Here is a 17,112-nt window from a genome sequence, read left to right as displayed (position 1 = left end):
TGTCCCCCCTGTAAGTTGTGTCCTCTAGTAGTCCACTTGGGGAGGAATGTCCCCCCTGTAAGTTGTGTCCTCTAGTAGTCACTGGGGAGGAATGTCCCCCCTGTAAGTGTGTCCCTAAAGTAGTCCACTTGGGGAGTAATGTCCCCCCTGTAAGTTGTGTCCTCTAAGTAGTCCACTTGGGGAGTAATGTCCCCCTGAAGTTGTGTCCTCTAAGTAGTCCACTTGGGGAGTAATGTCCCCCTGTAAGTTGTGTCCTCTAAGTAGTCCACTTGGGGAGGAATGTCCCCCCTGTAAGTTGTGTCCTCTAAGTAGTCCACTTGGGGAGAATGTCCCCCCTGTAAGTTGTGTCCTCTAAGTAGTCCACTTGGGAGTAATGTCCCCCATGTAAGTTGTGTCCTCTAAGTAGTCCACTGGGGAGTAATGTCCCCCTGTAAGTTGTGCCTCTAGTAGTCCACTTGGGGAGTAAGTCCCCCTGTAAGTTGTGTCCTCTAGTAGTCCACTGGGGAGTAATGTCCCCCTGTAAGTTGTGTCCTCTAAGTAGTCCACTGGGGAGAAGTCCCCCCCTGTAAGTTGTGTCCTCTAAGTATCCACTTGGGGAGTAATGTCCCCCCTGTAAGTTGTGTCCTCTAAGTAGTCCACTGGGGAGTAATGTCCCCCCTGTAAGTTGTGTCCTCTAAGTAGTCCACTTGGGGGTAATGTCCCCCCTGTAAGTTGTGTCCTCTAAGTAGTCCACTTGGGGAGGAATGTCCCCCCTGTAAGTTGTGTCTCTAAGTAGTCCACTTGGGGAGTAATGTCCCCCCTGTAAGTTGTGTCCTCTAAGTAGTCCACTTGGGGAGTAATGTCCCCCCTGTAAGTTGTGTCCTCTAGTAGTCCACTTGGGGAGTAATGTCCCCCTGTAAGTTGTGTCCTCTAGTAGTCCACTTGGGGAGTAATGTCCCCCTGTAGTTGTGTCCTCTAGTAGTCCACTTGGGGAGTAATGTCCCCCTGTAAGTTGTGTCCTCTAAGTAGTCCACTTGGGGAGGAATGTCCCCCCTGTAAGTTGTGTCCTCTAAGTAGTCCACTTGGGGAGTAATGTCCCCCCTGTAAGGAGAGTACTCTAAGTAGTCCACTTGGGGAGTAATGTTCCCACTGTAAGTTGTGTCCTCTAGTAGTCCACTTGGGGAAGTAATGTCCCCCCTGTAAGTTGTGTCCTCTAGTAGTCCACTTGGGGAGTAATGTCCCCCCTGTAAGTTGTGTCTCTAGTAGTAGTCCACTTGGGGAGTAATGTCCCCCTGTAAGTTGTGTCCTCTAGTAGTCCACTTGGGGAGTAATGTCCCCCCTGTAAGGAGAGTACTCTGAGTAGTCCACGTGGGAGTAATGTCCCCCCTGTAAGGAGAGTACTCTGAGTAGTCCACGTGGGGAGTAATGTTCCACTGTAAGTTGTGTCCTCTAGTAGTCCACTTGGGGAGTAATGTCCCCCCTGTAAGTTGGGTCCTATTAGTAGTCCACTTGGGGAGTAATGTCCCCCCTGTAAGTTGTGTCCTCTAGAGTCCACTTGGGGAGTAATGTCCCCCTGTAAGGAGAGTACTCTGAGTAGTCCACGTGGGAGTAATGTCCCCCCTGTAAGGAGAGTACTCTGAGTAGTCCACGTGGGAGTAATGTCCCCCCTGTAAGTTGTGTCCTCTAGTGTCCACTTGGGAGTAATGTCCCCCTGTAAGTTGTGTCCTCTAGTAGTCCACTTGGGGAGTAATGTCCCCCCTGTAGTGGTGTCCTCTAGTAGTCCACTTGGGAGTAATGTCCCCCCTGTAAGTTGTGTCCTCTAGTAGTCCACTTGGGGAGTAATGTCCCCCCTGTAAGTTGTGTCCTCTAGTAGTCCACTTGGGGAGTAATGCCCCCTGTAAGGAGAGTACTCTAAGTAGTCCACTTGGAGTAATGTCCCCCTGTAAATTGTGTCCTCTAGTAGTCCACTTGGGAAGTAATTGTCCCCCCTGTAAGTTGTGTCCTCTAGTAGTCCACTTGGGGAGTAATGTCCCCCCTGTAAGGAGAGTACTCTAGTAGTCCACTTGGGGAGTAATGTCCCCCCTGTAAGTTGTGTCCTCTAGTAGTCCACTTGGGGAGTAATGTCCCCCCTGTAAGTTGTGTCCTCTAGTAGTCCACTTGGGGAGTAATGTCCCCCCTGTAAGTTGTGTCCTCTAAGTAGTCCACTTGGGGAGTAATGTCCCCCCTGTAAGTTGTGTCCTCTAAGTAGTCCACTTGGGGAGTAATGTCCCCCCTGTAAGTTGTGTCCTCTAAGTAGTCCACTTGGGGAGGAATGTCCCCCTGTAAGGTTGTGTCCTCTAAGTAGTCCATTGGGAGTAATGTCTTCCTGTAAGTTGTGTCCTCTAGTAGTCCACTTGGGGAGTAATGTCCCCCTGTAAGTTGTGTCTCTAAAGTAGTCCACTTGGGGAAATGTCCCCCCTGTAAGTTGTGTCCTCTAAGTAGTCCACTTGGGGAGTAATGTTCTTCCTGTAAGTTGTGTCCTCTAAGTAGTCCACTTGGGAGTAATGTCCCCCCTGTAAGTTGTGTCCTCTAGTAGTCCACTTGGGGAGTAATGTCCCCCTGTAAGTTGTGTCCTCTAGTAGTCCACTTGGGGTAGTATGTCCCCCCTGTAAGTTGTGTCCTCTAGTAGTCCACTTGGGGAGTAATGTCCCCCCTGTAAGTTGTGTCCTTAGTAGTCCATTGGGGAGTAATGTCCCCCTGTAAGTTGTGTCCTCTAGTAGTCCACTTGGGGAGTATGTCCCCCCTGTTAAGTTGGTCCTCTAGTAGTCCACTTGGTGAGTAATGCCCCCTGTAAGGAGAGTACTCTAAGTAGTCCACTTGGGGAGTAATGTCCCCCCTGTAAGGAGAGTACTCTAAGTAATAGTCCACTTGGGGAGTAATGTCCCTTCTGTAAGGGAGAGTACTCTAAGTAGTCCACTTGGGGAGTAATGTCCCCCCTGTAAGTTGTGTCCTCTAGTAGTCCACTTGGGGAGTAATGTCCCCCCTGTAAGTTGTGTCCTCTAGTAGTCCACTTGGGGAGTAATGTCCCCCCTGTAAGTTGTGTCCTCTAGTAGTCCACTTGGGGAGTAATGTCCCCCCTGTAAGTTGTGTCCTCTAGTAGTCCACTTGGGGAGTAATGTCCCCCTGTAAGTTGTGTCCTCTAGTAGTCCACTTGGGGAGTAATCTCCCCCCTGTAAGTTGTGTCTCTAAGTAGTCCACTTGGGGAGTAATGTCCCCCTGTAAGTTGTGTCCTCTAAGTAGTCCACTTGGGGAGTAATGTCCCCCCTGTAAGTTGTGTCCTCTAAGTTAGTCCACTTGGGGAGTAATGTCCCCCCTGTAAGTTGTGTCCTCTAGTAGTCCACTTGGGGAGTAATGTCCCCCCTGTAAGTTGTGTCCTCTAGTAGTCCACTTGGGGAGTAATCTCCCCCCTGTAAGGAGAGTACTCTAAGTAGTCCACTTGGGGAGTAATGTCCCCCCTGTAAGTTGTGTCCTCTAGTAGTCCACTTGGGGAGTAATGTCCCCCCTGTAAGTTGTGTCCTCTAGTAGTCCACTTGGGGAGTAATGTCCCCCCTGTAAGTTGTGTCCTCTAGTAGTCCACTTGGTGAGTAATGTCCCCCCTGTAAGTTGTGTCCTCTAGTAGTCCACTTGGGGAGTAATGTCCCCCCTGTAAGTTGTGTCCTCTAAGTAGTCCACTTGGGGAGTAATGTCCCCCCTGTAAGTTGTGTCCTCTAGTAGTCCACTTGGGGAGTAATGTCCCCCCTGTAAGTTGTGTCCTCTAGTAGTCCACTTGGGGAGTAATGTCCCCCCTGTAAGTTGTGTCCTCAAGTAGTCCACTTGGGGAGTAATGTCCCCCTGTAAGTTGTGTCCTCTAGTAGTCCACTTGGGGAGTAATGTCCCCCCTGTAAGTTGTGTCCTCTAGTAGTCCACTTGGGGAGTAATCTCCCCCCTGTAAGGAGGAGTACTCTAAGTAGTCCACTTGGGGAGTAATGTCCCCCCTGTAAGTTGTGTCCTCTAGTAGTCCACTTGGGGAGTAATGTCCCCCTGTAAGTTGTGTCCTCTAGTAGTCCACTTGGGGAGTAATGTCCCCCCTGTAAGTTGTGTCCTCTAGTAGTCCATTGGTGAGTAATGTCCCCCCTGTAAGTTGGTCCTCTAGTAGTCGACTTGGGGAGTAATGTCCCCCCTGTAAGTTGTGTCCTCTAGTAGTCCACTTGGGGAGTAATGTCCCCCCTGTAAGTTGTGTCCTCTAGTAGTCCACTTGGGGAGTAATGTCCCCCCTGTAAGTTGTGTCCTCTAGTAGTCCACTTGGGGAGTAATGTCCCCCCTGTAAGTTGTGTCCTCTAGTAGTCCACTTGGGGAGTAATCTCCCCCCTGTAAGGAGAGTACTCTAAGTAGTCCACTTGGGGAGTAATGTCCCCCCTGTAAGTGTGTCTCTGTAGTCCACTTGGGGAGTAATGTCCCCCTGTAAGTTGTGTCCTCTAGTAGTCCACTGGGGAGTAATGTCCCCCCTGTAAGTTGTGTCCTCTAGTAGTCCACTTGGTGAGTAATGTCCCCCCTGAAGTTGTGTCCTCTAGTAGTCCACTTGGGGAGTAATGTCCCCCCTGTAAGTTGTGTCCTCTAAGTAGTCCACTTGGGGAGTAAGGTCCCCCTGTAAGTTGTGTCCTCTAGTAGTCCACTTGGGGAGAATGTCCCCCTGTAAGTTGTGTCCTCTAGTAGTCCACTTGGGAGTATGTCCCCCCTGTAAGTTGTGTCCTCTAGTAGTCCACTTGGGGAGTAATGTCCCCCTGTAAGGAGAGTACTCTAAGTAGTCCACTTGGGGAGTAATGTTCCCACTGTAAGTTGTGTCCTTAGTAGTCCACTTGGGGGTAATGTCCCCCCTGTAAGTTGTGTCCTCTAGTAGTCCACTTGGGGAGTAATGTTCCCACTGTAAGTTGTGTCCTCTAGTAGTCCACTTGGGGAGTAATGTCCCCCCTGTAAGTTGTGTCCTCTAGTAGTCACTTGGGGAGTAATGTCCCCCTGTAAGTTGTGTCCTCTAAGTAGTCCACTTGGTGAGTAATGTCCCCCCTGTAAGTTGTGTCCTCTAAGTAGTCCACTTGGGGAGTAATGTCCCCCCTGTAAGTTGTGTCCTCTAAGTAGTCCACTTGGGGAGTAATGTCCCCCCTGTAAGTTGTGTCCTCTAAGTAGTCCACTTGGTGAGTAATGTCCCCCCTGTAAGTTGTGTCCTCTAAGTAGTCCACTTGGTGAGTAATGTCCCCCCTGTAAGTTGTGTCCTCTAAGTAGTCCACTTGGTGAGTAATGTCCCCCTGTAAGTTGTGTCCCTAGTAGTCCACTTGGGGAGTAATGTCCCCCTGTAAGTTGTGTCCTCTAAGTAGTCCATTGGTGAGTAATGTCCCCCTGTAAGTTGTGTCCTCTAAGTAGTCCACTTGGAGTAATGTCCCCCCTGTAAGTTGTGCTCTAGTAGTCCACTTGGGGAGTAATGTCCCCCTGTAGTTGTGTCCTCTAGTAGTCCACTTGGGGAGTAATGTCCCCCCTGTAAGTTGTGTCCTCTAAGTAGTCCACTTGGGGAGTAATGTCCCCCCTGTAAGTTGTGTCCTCTAGTAGTCCACTTGGGGAGTAATGTCCCCCCTGTAAGTTGTGTCCTCTAGTAGTCCACTTGGGGAGTAATGTCCCCCCTGTAAGTTGTGTCCTCTAAGTAGTCCACTTGGGGAGTAATGTCCCCCCTGTAAGTTGTGTCTCTAAGTAGTCCATGGTGAGTAATGTCCCCCCTGTAAGTTGTGTCCTCTAAGTAGTCCACTTGGGGAGTAATGTCCCCCTGTAATTTGTGTCCTCTAGTAGTCCACTTGGGGAGTAATGTCCCCCCTGTAAGTTGTGTCCTCTAAGTAGTCCACTTGGTGAGTAATGTCCCCCCTGTAAGTTTGTCCTCTAGTAGTCCACTTGGTGAGTAATGTCCCCCCTGTAAGTTGTGTCCTCTAAGTAGTCCACTTGGTGAGTAATGTCCCCCTGTAAGTTGTGTCCTCTAAGTAGCCACTTGGTGAGTAATGTCCCCCTGTAAGTGTGTCCTCTAAGTAGTCCACTTGGGGAGTAATGTCCCCCATGTAGGGACAGTCCTCTAGTAGTCCACTTATTACTATTTATTTTATATTTACACTTTTTTCTAATATATATAAAAACTTTATTTGTCTTTTTGCAAACCTTTATCTTGGAGTGAGACAACGGACATCTGGAAACTTTAGATTAGTTGCCGTGAATACTCTAAAAAGCTCAAATAAACTCGCTGAGAGGTTTAGAAAACAGATAGTTTGATGTTATCAGCCAAGTTTCCGTGAACAGGGCCGAAAGTATATTTTCAATTATTCCGAATTGTGATATATTTGTGACATATATTTACAGAAGAATGTTGCTCTTCAGAAATTAAAAAATTGGTCGAAACTTACAGCTTAGCATTAATACAGTTTCTCGGAGAATTGAGAGCATATCTGACGATCTTCATTACCAGCTACTCACTGAATCCAAGTTTTTCGTACACTATTTTAGACGCAAACAGATTCAAGTCTCGCATTGATTTTATTACTTAATAAAGCCTTCTTTTATTATAACATAAAATATTTTTTGTGCGGCCCGCAAAGATATTCTTAATTATCGATTTGGCCCATGAGCTAAAAGATTTGATATTCCTTTCTCGCAATTCAATAAAATCTATTAACTGATTTTATTCTTATTACCCCTACTTAAAATGAAACGATTGTTCAGAGTTAAAGTTGAAAAAATATATTTTAATTAAAAATAATTTTCTTTGGATGATGAAAGCTTAAAAGCACTCGAATATTGATTTTTATAATGCAAATACCAACAAATAAAACTCAAAAATAAAATTTTCAACTGTCATCGACTAGATTTTTTACGCCTGCATTTTATTTCCAAGATCTTTATTAGTTCATTTAGGTCTTTGATTTTTCTTCATAATCTTCTTTGAGTTGCTGAATTCTTCTCTGATAAACTGTTGATCAAAAAACTGATTCTGCCCTCTTAAGATTTCTTCCAGATCTCTTATTTCGACTCATACTATTATATTGAATAAATTAAGTAAAATTATAGTTCACCGAGGCCTTAGTTAAGGCAGACTCAGATTGTGCAGCTTTTTTATCTTCAAATGCAGCTTGCTGTATTTCTTTCATTTCTTTTCATCTTTTTTTATGTTTTTAAAATCAAACATTTAATTCTCAGGTCTTCTTCAATCTTTTTAATCTATTGTATTGTTGAATTTCTATATCTTCGTTTAATATTAAAAGTTCTTTTCTTTGCTTATTTCGTTAAATTTAGTATTCAGTAAGTTGTATTTGTCTTAAAAATTATATTTCTTGTTTACCTTGTAACTCATTGCAAAATAAAGAATTTTGATGTTCTTTTAAAGAAAAACAGCCTTCCATTCTTTAATGATAAATTAGCTATAAACGTTTATTGAGAGATTCGTCACAAAAGAGAAACATTTTTTAGTTCTTCTTCATTAGGTTTTTAGCTGTTCCTTCAAAATATAATGGATTTTAATTGAAGGTTAAAATTCTATAGTATTAAATTTCTATAAAAAACATTAAATAAATCCTCTATTTCTGATATAATATGTGACATGGTCTGCGCGATACCTAGGATAGGATAGGAAGGATAGGAAGTTTTATTGGAAACAGAGAAGGGTTAAAGGTTAGGGGGGGAGTTTGTATAATGAAACAATAGGACTACCCTATCGACTTCTTCCCAGAAAAAAAAAAAGAGACCCCTCAAGTAAATTTTTTTTTTTTTCTTTTCTACCTCTGCAGGTACGTCCCAGTGACAATTGAGTTGGATTTATAACCACTTATAGCTTTTTCGACAGTTTCACCGACCATGGAGGATTACTTTCAAGCCACAGGGGATTGGATCTTCAACTTTTTGGTGGTAAGCAAGCTTCAAGCGAGCCTGCGAGACTTTTCAAATTTAGTTAAGATGGTTGTCCTTCTTTTTAGAGAAGTACCATCCGCGATACTTATGGGCCGCGTGATACCTGACGTGTGACCTTGAAATGTGCAATTATGACATTGATGGGACTACAAGAAAAATGGCAAAAATGATCGACAATGATAATAAAAAGTGGCTGGAAAAATTAGAAAATGCAGTGTACAGTTATAACATTCTGTCCACTCATCTTCTAATGAGACCTTTTGAAAGATACCGGGGAATAAGTGGAATAAATACAATATTTTATGGTTTTGTAATTATAAAATTATTCCTTAGATAATTCAAGTAATGATTTGTTGAGTCCTGATCAAGTCGATGATGCAAACAATTGTCCGAGTCCAATTGAAAATTCATGTAATTGAATTTCTATATGTAGATGGATTGTAATTATTCGTTTACAGGTCCGAAAAGATTTCAGTTCGAAATCAACCCCATTGATCCTAATTCTAATTATTACAAAGCGATGAACAGAAAAATGAATGTTCACAATAGTAAGTATGAATTTAGTGTTGGTGATAAAGTATGCATAAAAATTAATGTTTAGGTTCGAGTTAAAAAAGATTTGGAACAAATCCTTCGTTGCGACTGGATAAGTTTGAATCTCCATATTATCCATCTGCGAAATTATCAGTATTTTATCAAACAATCGCGTTGAGGTAGTTTAAACATTTAAATTTAATAGATTAAAAAATTCGATGAGCGAAATTTCGATTGTGCCAATGTCCAGACTTAAAAAAAATAATAACAAGTTATTTTTTTTTAAAAAAAAGTTATTATTCTTTGAAGTTTAATATTAATTACAATATTGACATTAAGTTAAGCTTCAAGGTCACGTCAGGTATCACGCGGCCCATAGGTATCACGCAAACCATGTCACATAATATTTACAAGATCACTGTTGTCCTGAATCATTTTTGTCACCACAGTATTTTTTTACAAATTGTAAATAAATTTATCTTTTACTTTTATTTAATTGATTTTTTTAAAATTTAAATTTTTTCTGAGTAGATATATATCTGGGAGAAAAATATTTTAGTAGAATTATTATTTACCAAGACTTTAAATGATGACATCCTTTTTACAACAGGTCTGTAGATATAGTGATACGAAATTTCAAAAGCAATTCTATATGTACGTAGTTTATTTTTATTTATTAACCTTCAAGATCACTCATAGCATTTTTTCGTAGTTTGGTTATTAAGCAACATTTTACTGAATAATATTAAAATTCTGTTTTTTGTTGAATAAATTTATTTTTATTTAGTTCTGATTATTGATCTAAAGAAATTTGATGAATCGTGTGTATTTAGCCAGTTTAAGACCCATTAGAACAGGGGTGTCAAACTCATTTCTTCCGCGGGCCCGATTAAAAAAATTTTAGGCTCCGCGGGCCAGACTATTTATTTCTGATTTAACACAATTCATACTATGATTTTTAATTTATAATTTTAATTTAAAATCATTTAACAACACATTTGGTAATTTTTATAATTAAAATACATGTTCCAGAAACTTGACATCTTTTTATCTTCATAATAGGGACAATATCTGGAGTGAAATCTAGAGTTACCGTCAATTTTAGAATCTCACTTAGATGAATGTGGGTAAGCCTTGATCGAAATTTTGTTTTGTTTATGTTCATTAAAGAGAAAAGTTGTTCACATAGATATGTACTTCCAAACATTGACAAGATTTTCGCTGCTAAGGCTGTTAAGTTGGGATACTTCGGCAAGAGATATTTATAAAAGGTGTCTAAGCCCACCATGGTAAATTTATTCTTCAGATCTGAGTCGCATTTCAAATCAATAATTTCCAATTGTAAGTTAGCTGAAAGATGTGTAATATTTGCACTGAATAATGATCGAAAAACAGTAAATTCTTTTTCAAATTCACGAAAAATTTAAAAACGCGTCTCAAACTGTTGAAGTAATTCTGTTATTTTCACTTTATAACGACTCATATCAACATTCGATGTGGTGAAAATTACACTTTTTAAACAAGAAAAATGCTCAGTGTTTCCCACTATCAATTGTGTCTCCCATAACATTAGCTTCACGGTGAAAGCTTGTATGCATTCGAAATATTGTGTAACAACTTTATTTCGTCCTTGCAAATTTTTGTTAAGCGTGTTCAAATGTTCTGTAATATCCCGTAGTAGTGTCCAGCATAGGTATCAAATCAAGAACTCCTCTGTGACCGTCAAATTCTCGTCCACATCACGAATGAATATAGCTAACTGAACCACATCCATAATGTCAGTGCTCTCGTCAATAGCAATGGAAAAGGTAATGAATGAACTAATTTTCGTCTTGAGTTGATTGTGCAAATCAGTGGAAAGATCTGAAATCTATTTGCCACAGTATTTCTTGTAAGGCTAATGCTTGCGAAATCAGGCCGATTAATAGGACATATGATTTCAGTAGCTTTCATAATACATGTTTTTATAAAATCACCATCGCAATTTGGTTATGCATTCTATGCAAAACTTCTCGAAGTATAAGAACGAACAGCTGCTTTCCAGTAAGTCATCCTTAAACTAATTTTAGGAAGTCATTGAAGTTATCGTTCGACGCGTGCTTCCCGGCACCCATATCATTACTAATGGTTGGGCAGCCTATAGTGGGATTGTACACATTGGAGGAGGGATTTATTCACATTCTGTGATAAATCACTCCGAACATTTTGTTCACCCTTTGGACCGCTCCATCCATACTCAAAATATTGAGAACACATGGATGCGAGGGAAAAGAAAGCTAAAAAGGCAATTTGGTGAAACTCGTAAATTTATTTTAGGAACATCGCGAGCGTTATTTGAATCTTATTTTGACGAATTCACGTGGCGGACCTCGGTAGTTGATAAAGAGAAGATATTCCAAGAATTTCTGCTCCTAATAGTTTACAAATATGTTTTTTCGGCTTAATTTTTATTCTTTAAAAAATATAAAATCCAGACAATCCAATAGACAAATTCATTAAAATTAACTTAAATTAATAAAAAATAAAAAAATAATTAAAATCTATTGCTTATACGTCGAGATTTATAGCATGACTAAAATTGGAGATTACCTTAAATAATAATTTTAGATTTTAAATACACTTTTAAACTTTTACCGCGGGCCAGCTCTGGCCCGGGGGCCGTATCTTTGACACCCCCGCATTAGAATTTTGAAATAATTTCAAATTCCACTAGAGTAATCCTCTATACCACTAACACAATGCTGCTGACTGAAAAATAAACTAGAAGCAGCTGGTTTCCTTTTTTTCTAGAGCCAGTCGGCCTTTTCCAGACCGACGGCAAGTGTTCCGACTGGATGACGACTTCTCCTTTCAGGAAAGGCAAGCCCCTAGTTTTAAACGCCACATATGCTATTCAAACCTGCAGCCACCCAGGCTCCGCCAGCGCTCAGGCCGAGGTTTCAAAGAGGACGAAATACCTGTGTATTCCGGATTATTTTGATTTTCCTCTGCTTGCCTTCGAAACCTGAAGAAACACCTCACTTACGTCGGTAGGAGAATCTCCTCGAAAATAAACGAGCGGAGACAAGCTGAGTCTTTCAGCAAACGTCGGTCGCTGTGTTCCGCAGAAACTGCCATTCAATACACAGTTTGGCTTGGTTGAGCTGAACCTTAGGCTCTTGACTAACTTTTAAATCAATTACCCTAGCTAGCATCTAACTTTGTTCTTTATTTAATGATAATTTGTACTACGTAAAATTATTTAAAACAAGATAATGAAAAAGAAATCCGCGATAAAAAAGGTATTAACTTTGAAATATGTTCAAGGCCAAAAACAGGAAATAATTTCTAGGATTTTTAACCTTGATATTATTTAATTCGTTCATATAATTTTTAGTAGAAAAAATTCGCTTACAAATATTTTTAAACATCCAATATATGAATTCTAACCTAGAGAAAACTTTAAAAATGAATGATTTGAAGGTGAATCAAAACTTTAATATTTAGAAACCATTATTAAATTAGATTAATCATCTAAATGTTGATTTTCTTTGAAGATTCCATTTCAATGATTTTCTTAACCCCGTTAGCCATTTCTGCTACAACGTCAATTTCAGAAATGCCGAGTCTTCGCTTATTCGATATATCGTAAACTCCGCCAACACTTTCGGTATGCTCTCCATGAATACCACGAGGCTGGACCATTAATTTCTCACAAATTTCTTTAAAATTAGGCTGCGAACTGAGCCAAGGGATTCTGATATGAACAGAAGCACGAATTGTTGTTCCCAAATTAGTTGGACAATATGTTAAATAACCCAAATTTTCGTTATGCGCAAAATTCATCCCACAGGCACCAAATTTATTTACTCCCTTCAAAAATTATATAAATAAGCAAGCCTCTATCAGTCTCCTGTAAACTTCTGAAAGATTCCCTCCCTTCTGCATAGAAATTATTCTCAAATGATCTTCCTCATTGACCCAGATCAGAAATGTCTTGGAATCATTATGATAGATTCCACGTCCGGCAGGCCAATGGTTATATCCACAGGCAGTCCGTAGAAATCAAAAAAATTGTATAAACACAACCTATTGTCGTCTTGAAAGAAAAGTGATCCTCGACTAATTGCTTTTCGACTTCTTTACTCATATTGGACAAAGCATAGTATGTCCCTGCATGGTCGCCAGTAAATTGACTAAAAACCTTCTTAACAACGTTCTCCATATCAAGTCTATCCTACGAATACATATTTCAAGGTAAAATGTACCTGCTTTGACAAAAGAGGCGGGAATGGTCTGCCTTCAAGAGATCTTCCAACTCTGACACGTGTTGAAATGATATATTTATTATCGGGATCCAAATCTCCAAATGGCAGGTTGTCCAAATACCAAAATTGGGTTGAGGGTGTTATTGAATTACTTATCTAAGCAATTGAAAAGTACACGTACTTTGTGATAATCTTTTATAATTAAATTAATAAGTGGTCCAAATAACGTATAGGCCTCTGGATCGCAAGCATACATACCTATCTGAGAATCGGTATTAGTTAGGCCTTACAAATTAAAAGCTAATTCTAACCTGGAGTGATACAATTTGAAAGTTCTCCTCCATAAGAAGTCTTAAGTCCCTTAAGGGAGTCGTAGAGATCTTGAGTCAAATATTTTTTAAGCAGGCTTTTTGATTCCGTAGTTTTATACTTTGTCCACAAAGCTTCCATTCTACGTGAAAACTAATTAATTCACGAGCTATCTGAATTTATACATGTTATAAAAATCGATTTTCACGTACACTAGTTAATGTGAAACAAAACTAATTCAAATTAGAAATAATTCAAATTAGAAATTTGGTGTTAAAGTAAGAAGTGATGTGTATTTATTTAGAATTGCCTGCTTTTCAAAGATTCAGAAGTTTGCTTCCCATATTCAGCAGTCGAGGAGTTTTTGTCTCTAATTGGGAGTTTACAGAATAAGGGTCGACTTGATAAAGAAGTATCACGTGCCATTTGTGTTGTAGTTATTGTCGGAGTTGTCCGAGGAACTTGTTTATTACATGGACACTGTTGAGAAGACGTCGCAGGATATGCAGTATTATAGAAAATGGAAATTCAAGTTAAAACATGATCATTCTTTTGAGTGAGTGTTTAGTTTTCTTTTATCTTTTTTTCCATTAATTATACAACTCACTATGACGATTAATTAAGGAAAAGGATGATTTACATAATCGTGAATTCAATTATTTAGATTTTGATGATATATAAAAATGAGCATTCTATTATTTTGGTTTACTTGGAATACCGTTTACTTAATCGAAATAGAGCTGTCGATTCTACAATGACTAGGGCGATTTTTTAACCTAGGAGATAAAAAATTTAACCTAAAAAATTTAACTTTCTTAATCTGAAGACGAAAAAAAATACCCCAAAATTTAACTATAACTAAACAATAGAAACGCTGAAACTCTTTGATACACATACAAATTACATTATTTTCTAAATTTTATATAAAGTGGTCTTGGTGTTTTAATAAAATAAATCAATCAAAAATTATAAGTAAAAAAATTAACTTTATTAACCTAAAAACTAAAAAAAATTAACCCAAAAATTAACTTTATAAATAAACAATAAAAACACTAAAAATGTTTGTTGCACATACAAATTACATAATTTTCTAAATTTTCTTGTAGAAAATTTCGGTTGGATCTTAGAAAACTCTTTATTAGGGAGAAAGTTCTTTCAACGAGCACGAGGTCGGCTGACAATTCAGAAGTAATGCATACTCGGCAGGAGATATTTGTGAATTAGTCATTTTAATTATGTTCGAAATATCGTTTGTTTTAAGCCTTTTGAATTATGTATTCTTTGATAAATTTGTTGTCATTCCCAAATTCCAACGATTCTAAACAATAATATGCCTGTTCAATTGTGAAGCGCGTACTTTCAAATTTCGTAATAATATCTGCAATAGCGACATTTACTCGAAAACCTGGAATGTTTGAATAGCTTCGGATAAGGTCACATAGACTGCTCACTAATACATGGTTTCGAAGACTTTCTTTGGCTGTTCGAACTAGATATCCATCATCCGCGAATGATTCGAAAATATTTTGTACTCCGATCAGATTTTCTGAATAGTAAGTAGCGGCCTTAAGCCAACTCCCCCATCTTGTCAAATGCACACGAGGTGGAATGGCGATGTTTCTGTCTTTAAATATTCGTTTTCTTGTATTGTTCTTGTTAATTGCTGCTTGTACAGTAGCAATCATCAAATCAATTTCCGGATAGGAGGCTTTTATTTTCTCACAACAATTGTGTAATACAGTAAACATCGGTTAATTGCATATCGGTTAATTGCAAAATCGTTGTTAATGGCATAAATTCATGTTTAAACCTAACTTATATGGTTCCATTGAAAAAATATCGGCTAATTGCATATCGGTAATTGCATAAATCGGTTAATGGCATAAATTATGTTTAAAACCATAACTTATATGGTTTCCATTGAAAAAATATCGGCTAATTGCATATCGGTTAATTGCATAAATCGGTTAATGGCATAAATTCATGTTAAAACCATAACTTATATGGTTTCCATTGAAAAAATATCGGCTAATTGCATACGGTTAATTGCATAAATCGGTTAATGGCATAAATCATGTTTAAAACCATAACTTATATGGTTTCCATTGAAAAAATATCGGCTAATTGCATATCGGTTAATTGCATAAATCGGTTAATTGCATACTCTCATTGGGAACATTTACTATTTTTTCTTAAAATTTTCGCATAATTGCATAATTATAATTTGTAATTTTAAAATTTAATTTTTTTATATAGTTACCTATATTTAATTAAATAGGAATAAGTTATACACGAATTAATAAAGAGCCTGGAGGTCAGCTCAAAGTCGCCGCACTGCGTAATCGAGTGGCAGTTTCCGCGGAGCACTGCGACCGAGGATTCGCTGGAAGAGCCAGCTCGTCTCCCTCCGGTCGTTGGTCTTCTTGGCGATTCTCCTGGCAATGTCGGCAAGAAGGCGAGTCGCAGACCTGCCGACAATTCCAGATGTTTCGAAGGCGAGGGGACAAACTCGTAAGAGTCCGAAATATTTCCATACTTCGACCTCTTAGCCTCCTCAGCCTGAGCAAATTTAATTATTATTACACATGTCATCTTCGTTACGTCGTGATCTTACACTTTCTCAAAATTGGAAATAATCAATTTGTTTATTCAAGGAGGTCAAACTCAATCAGCTCTATCTGCAAGATTCAACTGTCTCAGTCTCAAGTCTCACGGATTTTGAAGAATAGAGAAGAATTATGCTATTGGCTGAATCTAATTGCACCATTTGAGTCGAAAAAGACGACGCGATGGGAAAGAAAAGAACGTAGAAACCCAACACATCCGCATGCATTCAGCCATGTGATATGGGGATTATAAAAAGTCTAGGCACAACTACAGATTGGCATTTTTACAAAAAGTGATTGCCGTAATTGATTCAGACGATGCCTGTCTCAAATTCTATCACTCTTTTGGATGCGCTACACATGCTCAAATGGCTTGGAGGGAAGTCAAAATAGCAACAATTTACTAACAGCGATTTAACAAGTGAAATGGATATGGACAACTTTTATGAACTAGAAAAAGCGTCCTACGCCTTTGCCAGAACTAGACAGTCCAAAATTAATGATTTTTTTAAACGTTTTTGATTATTTCTTTTCTTGACTATTAAAAAATTATTGATTTTTATTAAAACATCGGTTAATTGCATATATCGGTTAATTGCAAAGATTTTCCGTGGACAAATGTTGCCTTCGATGGTGAGGGTACTCGCACAGAACCTCCGTAAAACAATTCTCTAAGCCATGGCATAGATAGTTTGTTTAGCGGAATATCGGATTTAATGAATGCTCTGGTTACTTGTAGAGCCCAATCATCATTTTTGGCATATTGGTCAATATTTGTTTGGTGTGATGTGGTCAGATAATCTACAAAAAATAATTTTTATTTCGAATAAACTCAATGAATTTTGATGTTTCTGTGAGGATCGATGAGAATTTACAAAATGCCTTTTTCGCATTTAATATTACACAAACAGAGACGACAATATAATACACCATCCTCAAGAATCATAAATTCTTGAGGATAATCCTTAACATGGCTTTAGCTTTGATTTGATACGATTTTGCTATCTTAGGCATGTAAACCAAAAATTTTTGTTACAAAATGTATTATTAATTGTTAATTTAAAAAATTAATAAATTATATCAAAAAATATAAGGTTAAAATAATTTTAACCTATATAATTTTTAAATTTTAACTTTTTAACCTATAATAATGTTTGATATGCATTTATTTATAATAAAATATAGTTAAAAAATCATTTAAATTATTATTTATTTACTATTATTAAATTTTAACACTTTTTTAACTTAGTTCGCCCTAATTATAAGGCTAAAATTGTTTTGCATTGATGTGGCGGGAAAATCTCATGCCAAGGAGTATTCAGAAGAGGAAAAGAAAACAGAGTGACAAAATTAGTGGAATCGGACAACGATGATAGATAGCATGGCAGGGATAAATCTCTGCAAAGCAGATACCGATGCCCCGCAACGATTAGGTAAATTGTCACGCAGTATGTCACCAGGTTTGAATATGATATTCACCAGCAACTCGG

The 17,112-nt window shown here is 38.8% G+C and overlaps 1 protein-coding gene across 1 annotated transcript; it reads right to left on the bottom strand.

The window, feature by feature from the left end:
* Positions 1 to 12,321: 12,321 nt before the first annotated feature.
* Positions 12,322 to 14,764, bottom strand: LOC115226903 (arginine kinase-like). Its single transcript, XM_029797885.1, is given in 4 exon segments — positions 12,322 to 12,525; positions 12,527 to 12,676; positions 12,708 to 12,863; positions 14,414 to 14,764. Coding segments are annotated over 4 exon segments (861 nt in total).
* Positions 14,765 to 17,112: the final 2,348 nt, after the last annotated feature.

Source organism: Octopus sinensis, unplaced genomic scaffold (assembly GCF_006345805.1).
Source record: "Octopus sinensis unplaced genomic scaffold, ASM634580v1 Contig00417, whole genome shotgun sequence".
Taxonomy (NCBI): domain Eukaryota; kingdom Metazoa; phylum Mollusca; class Cephalopoda; order Octopoda; family Octopodidae; genus Octopus; species Octopus sinensis.
This window is presented reverse-complemented; position numbering and strand designations above follow the sequence as displayed.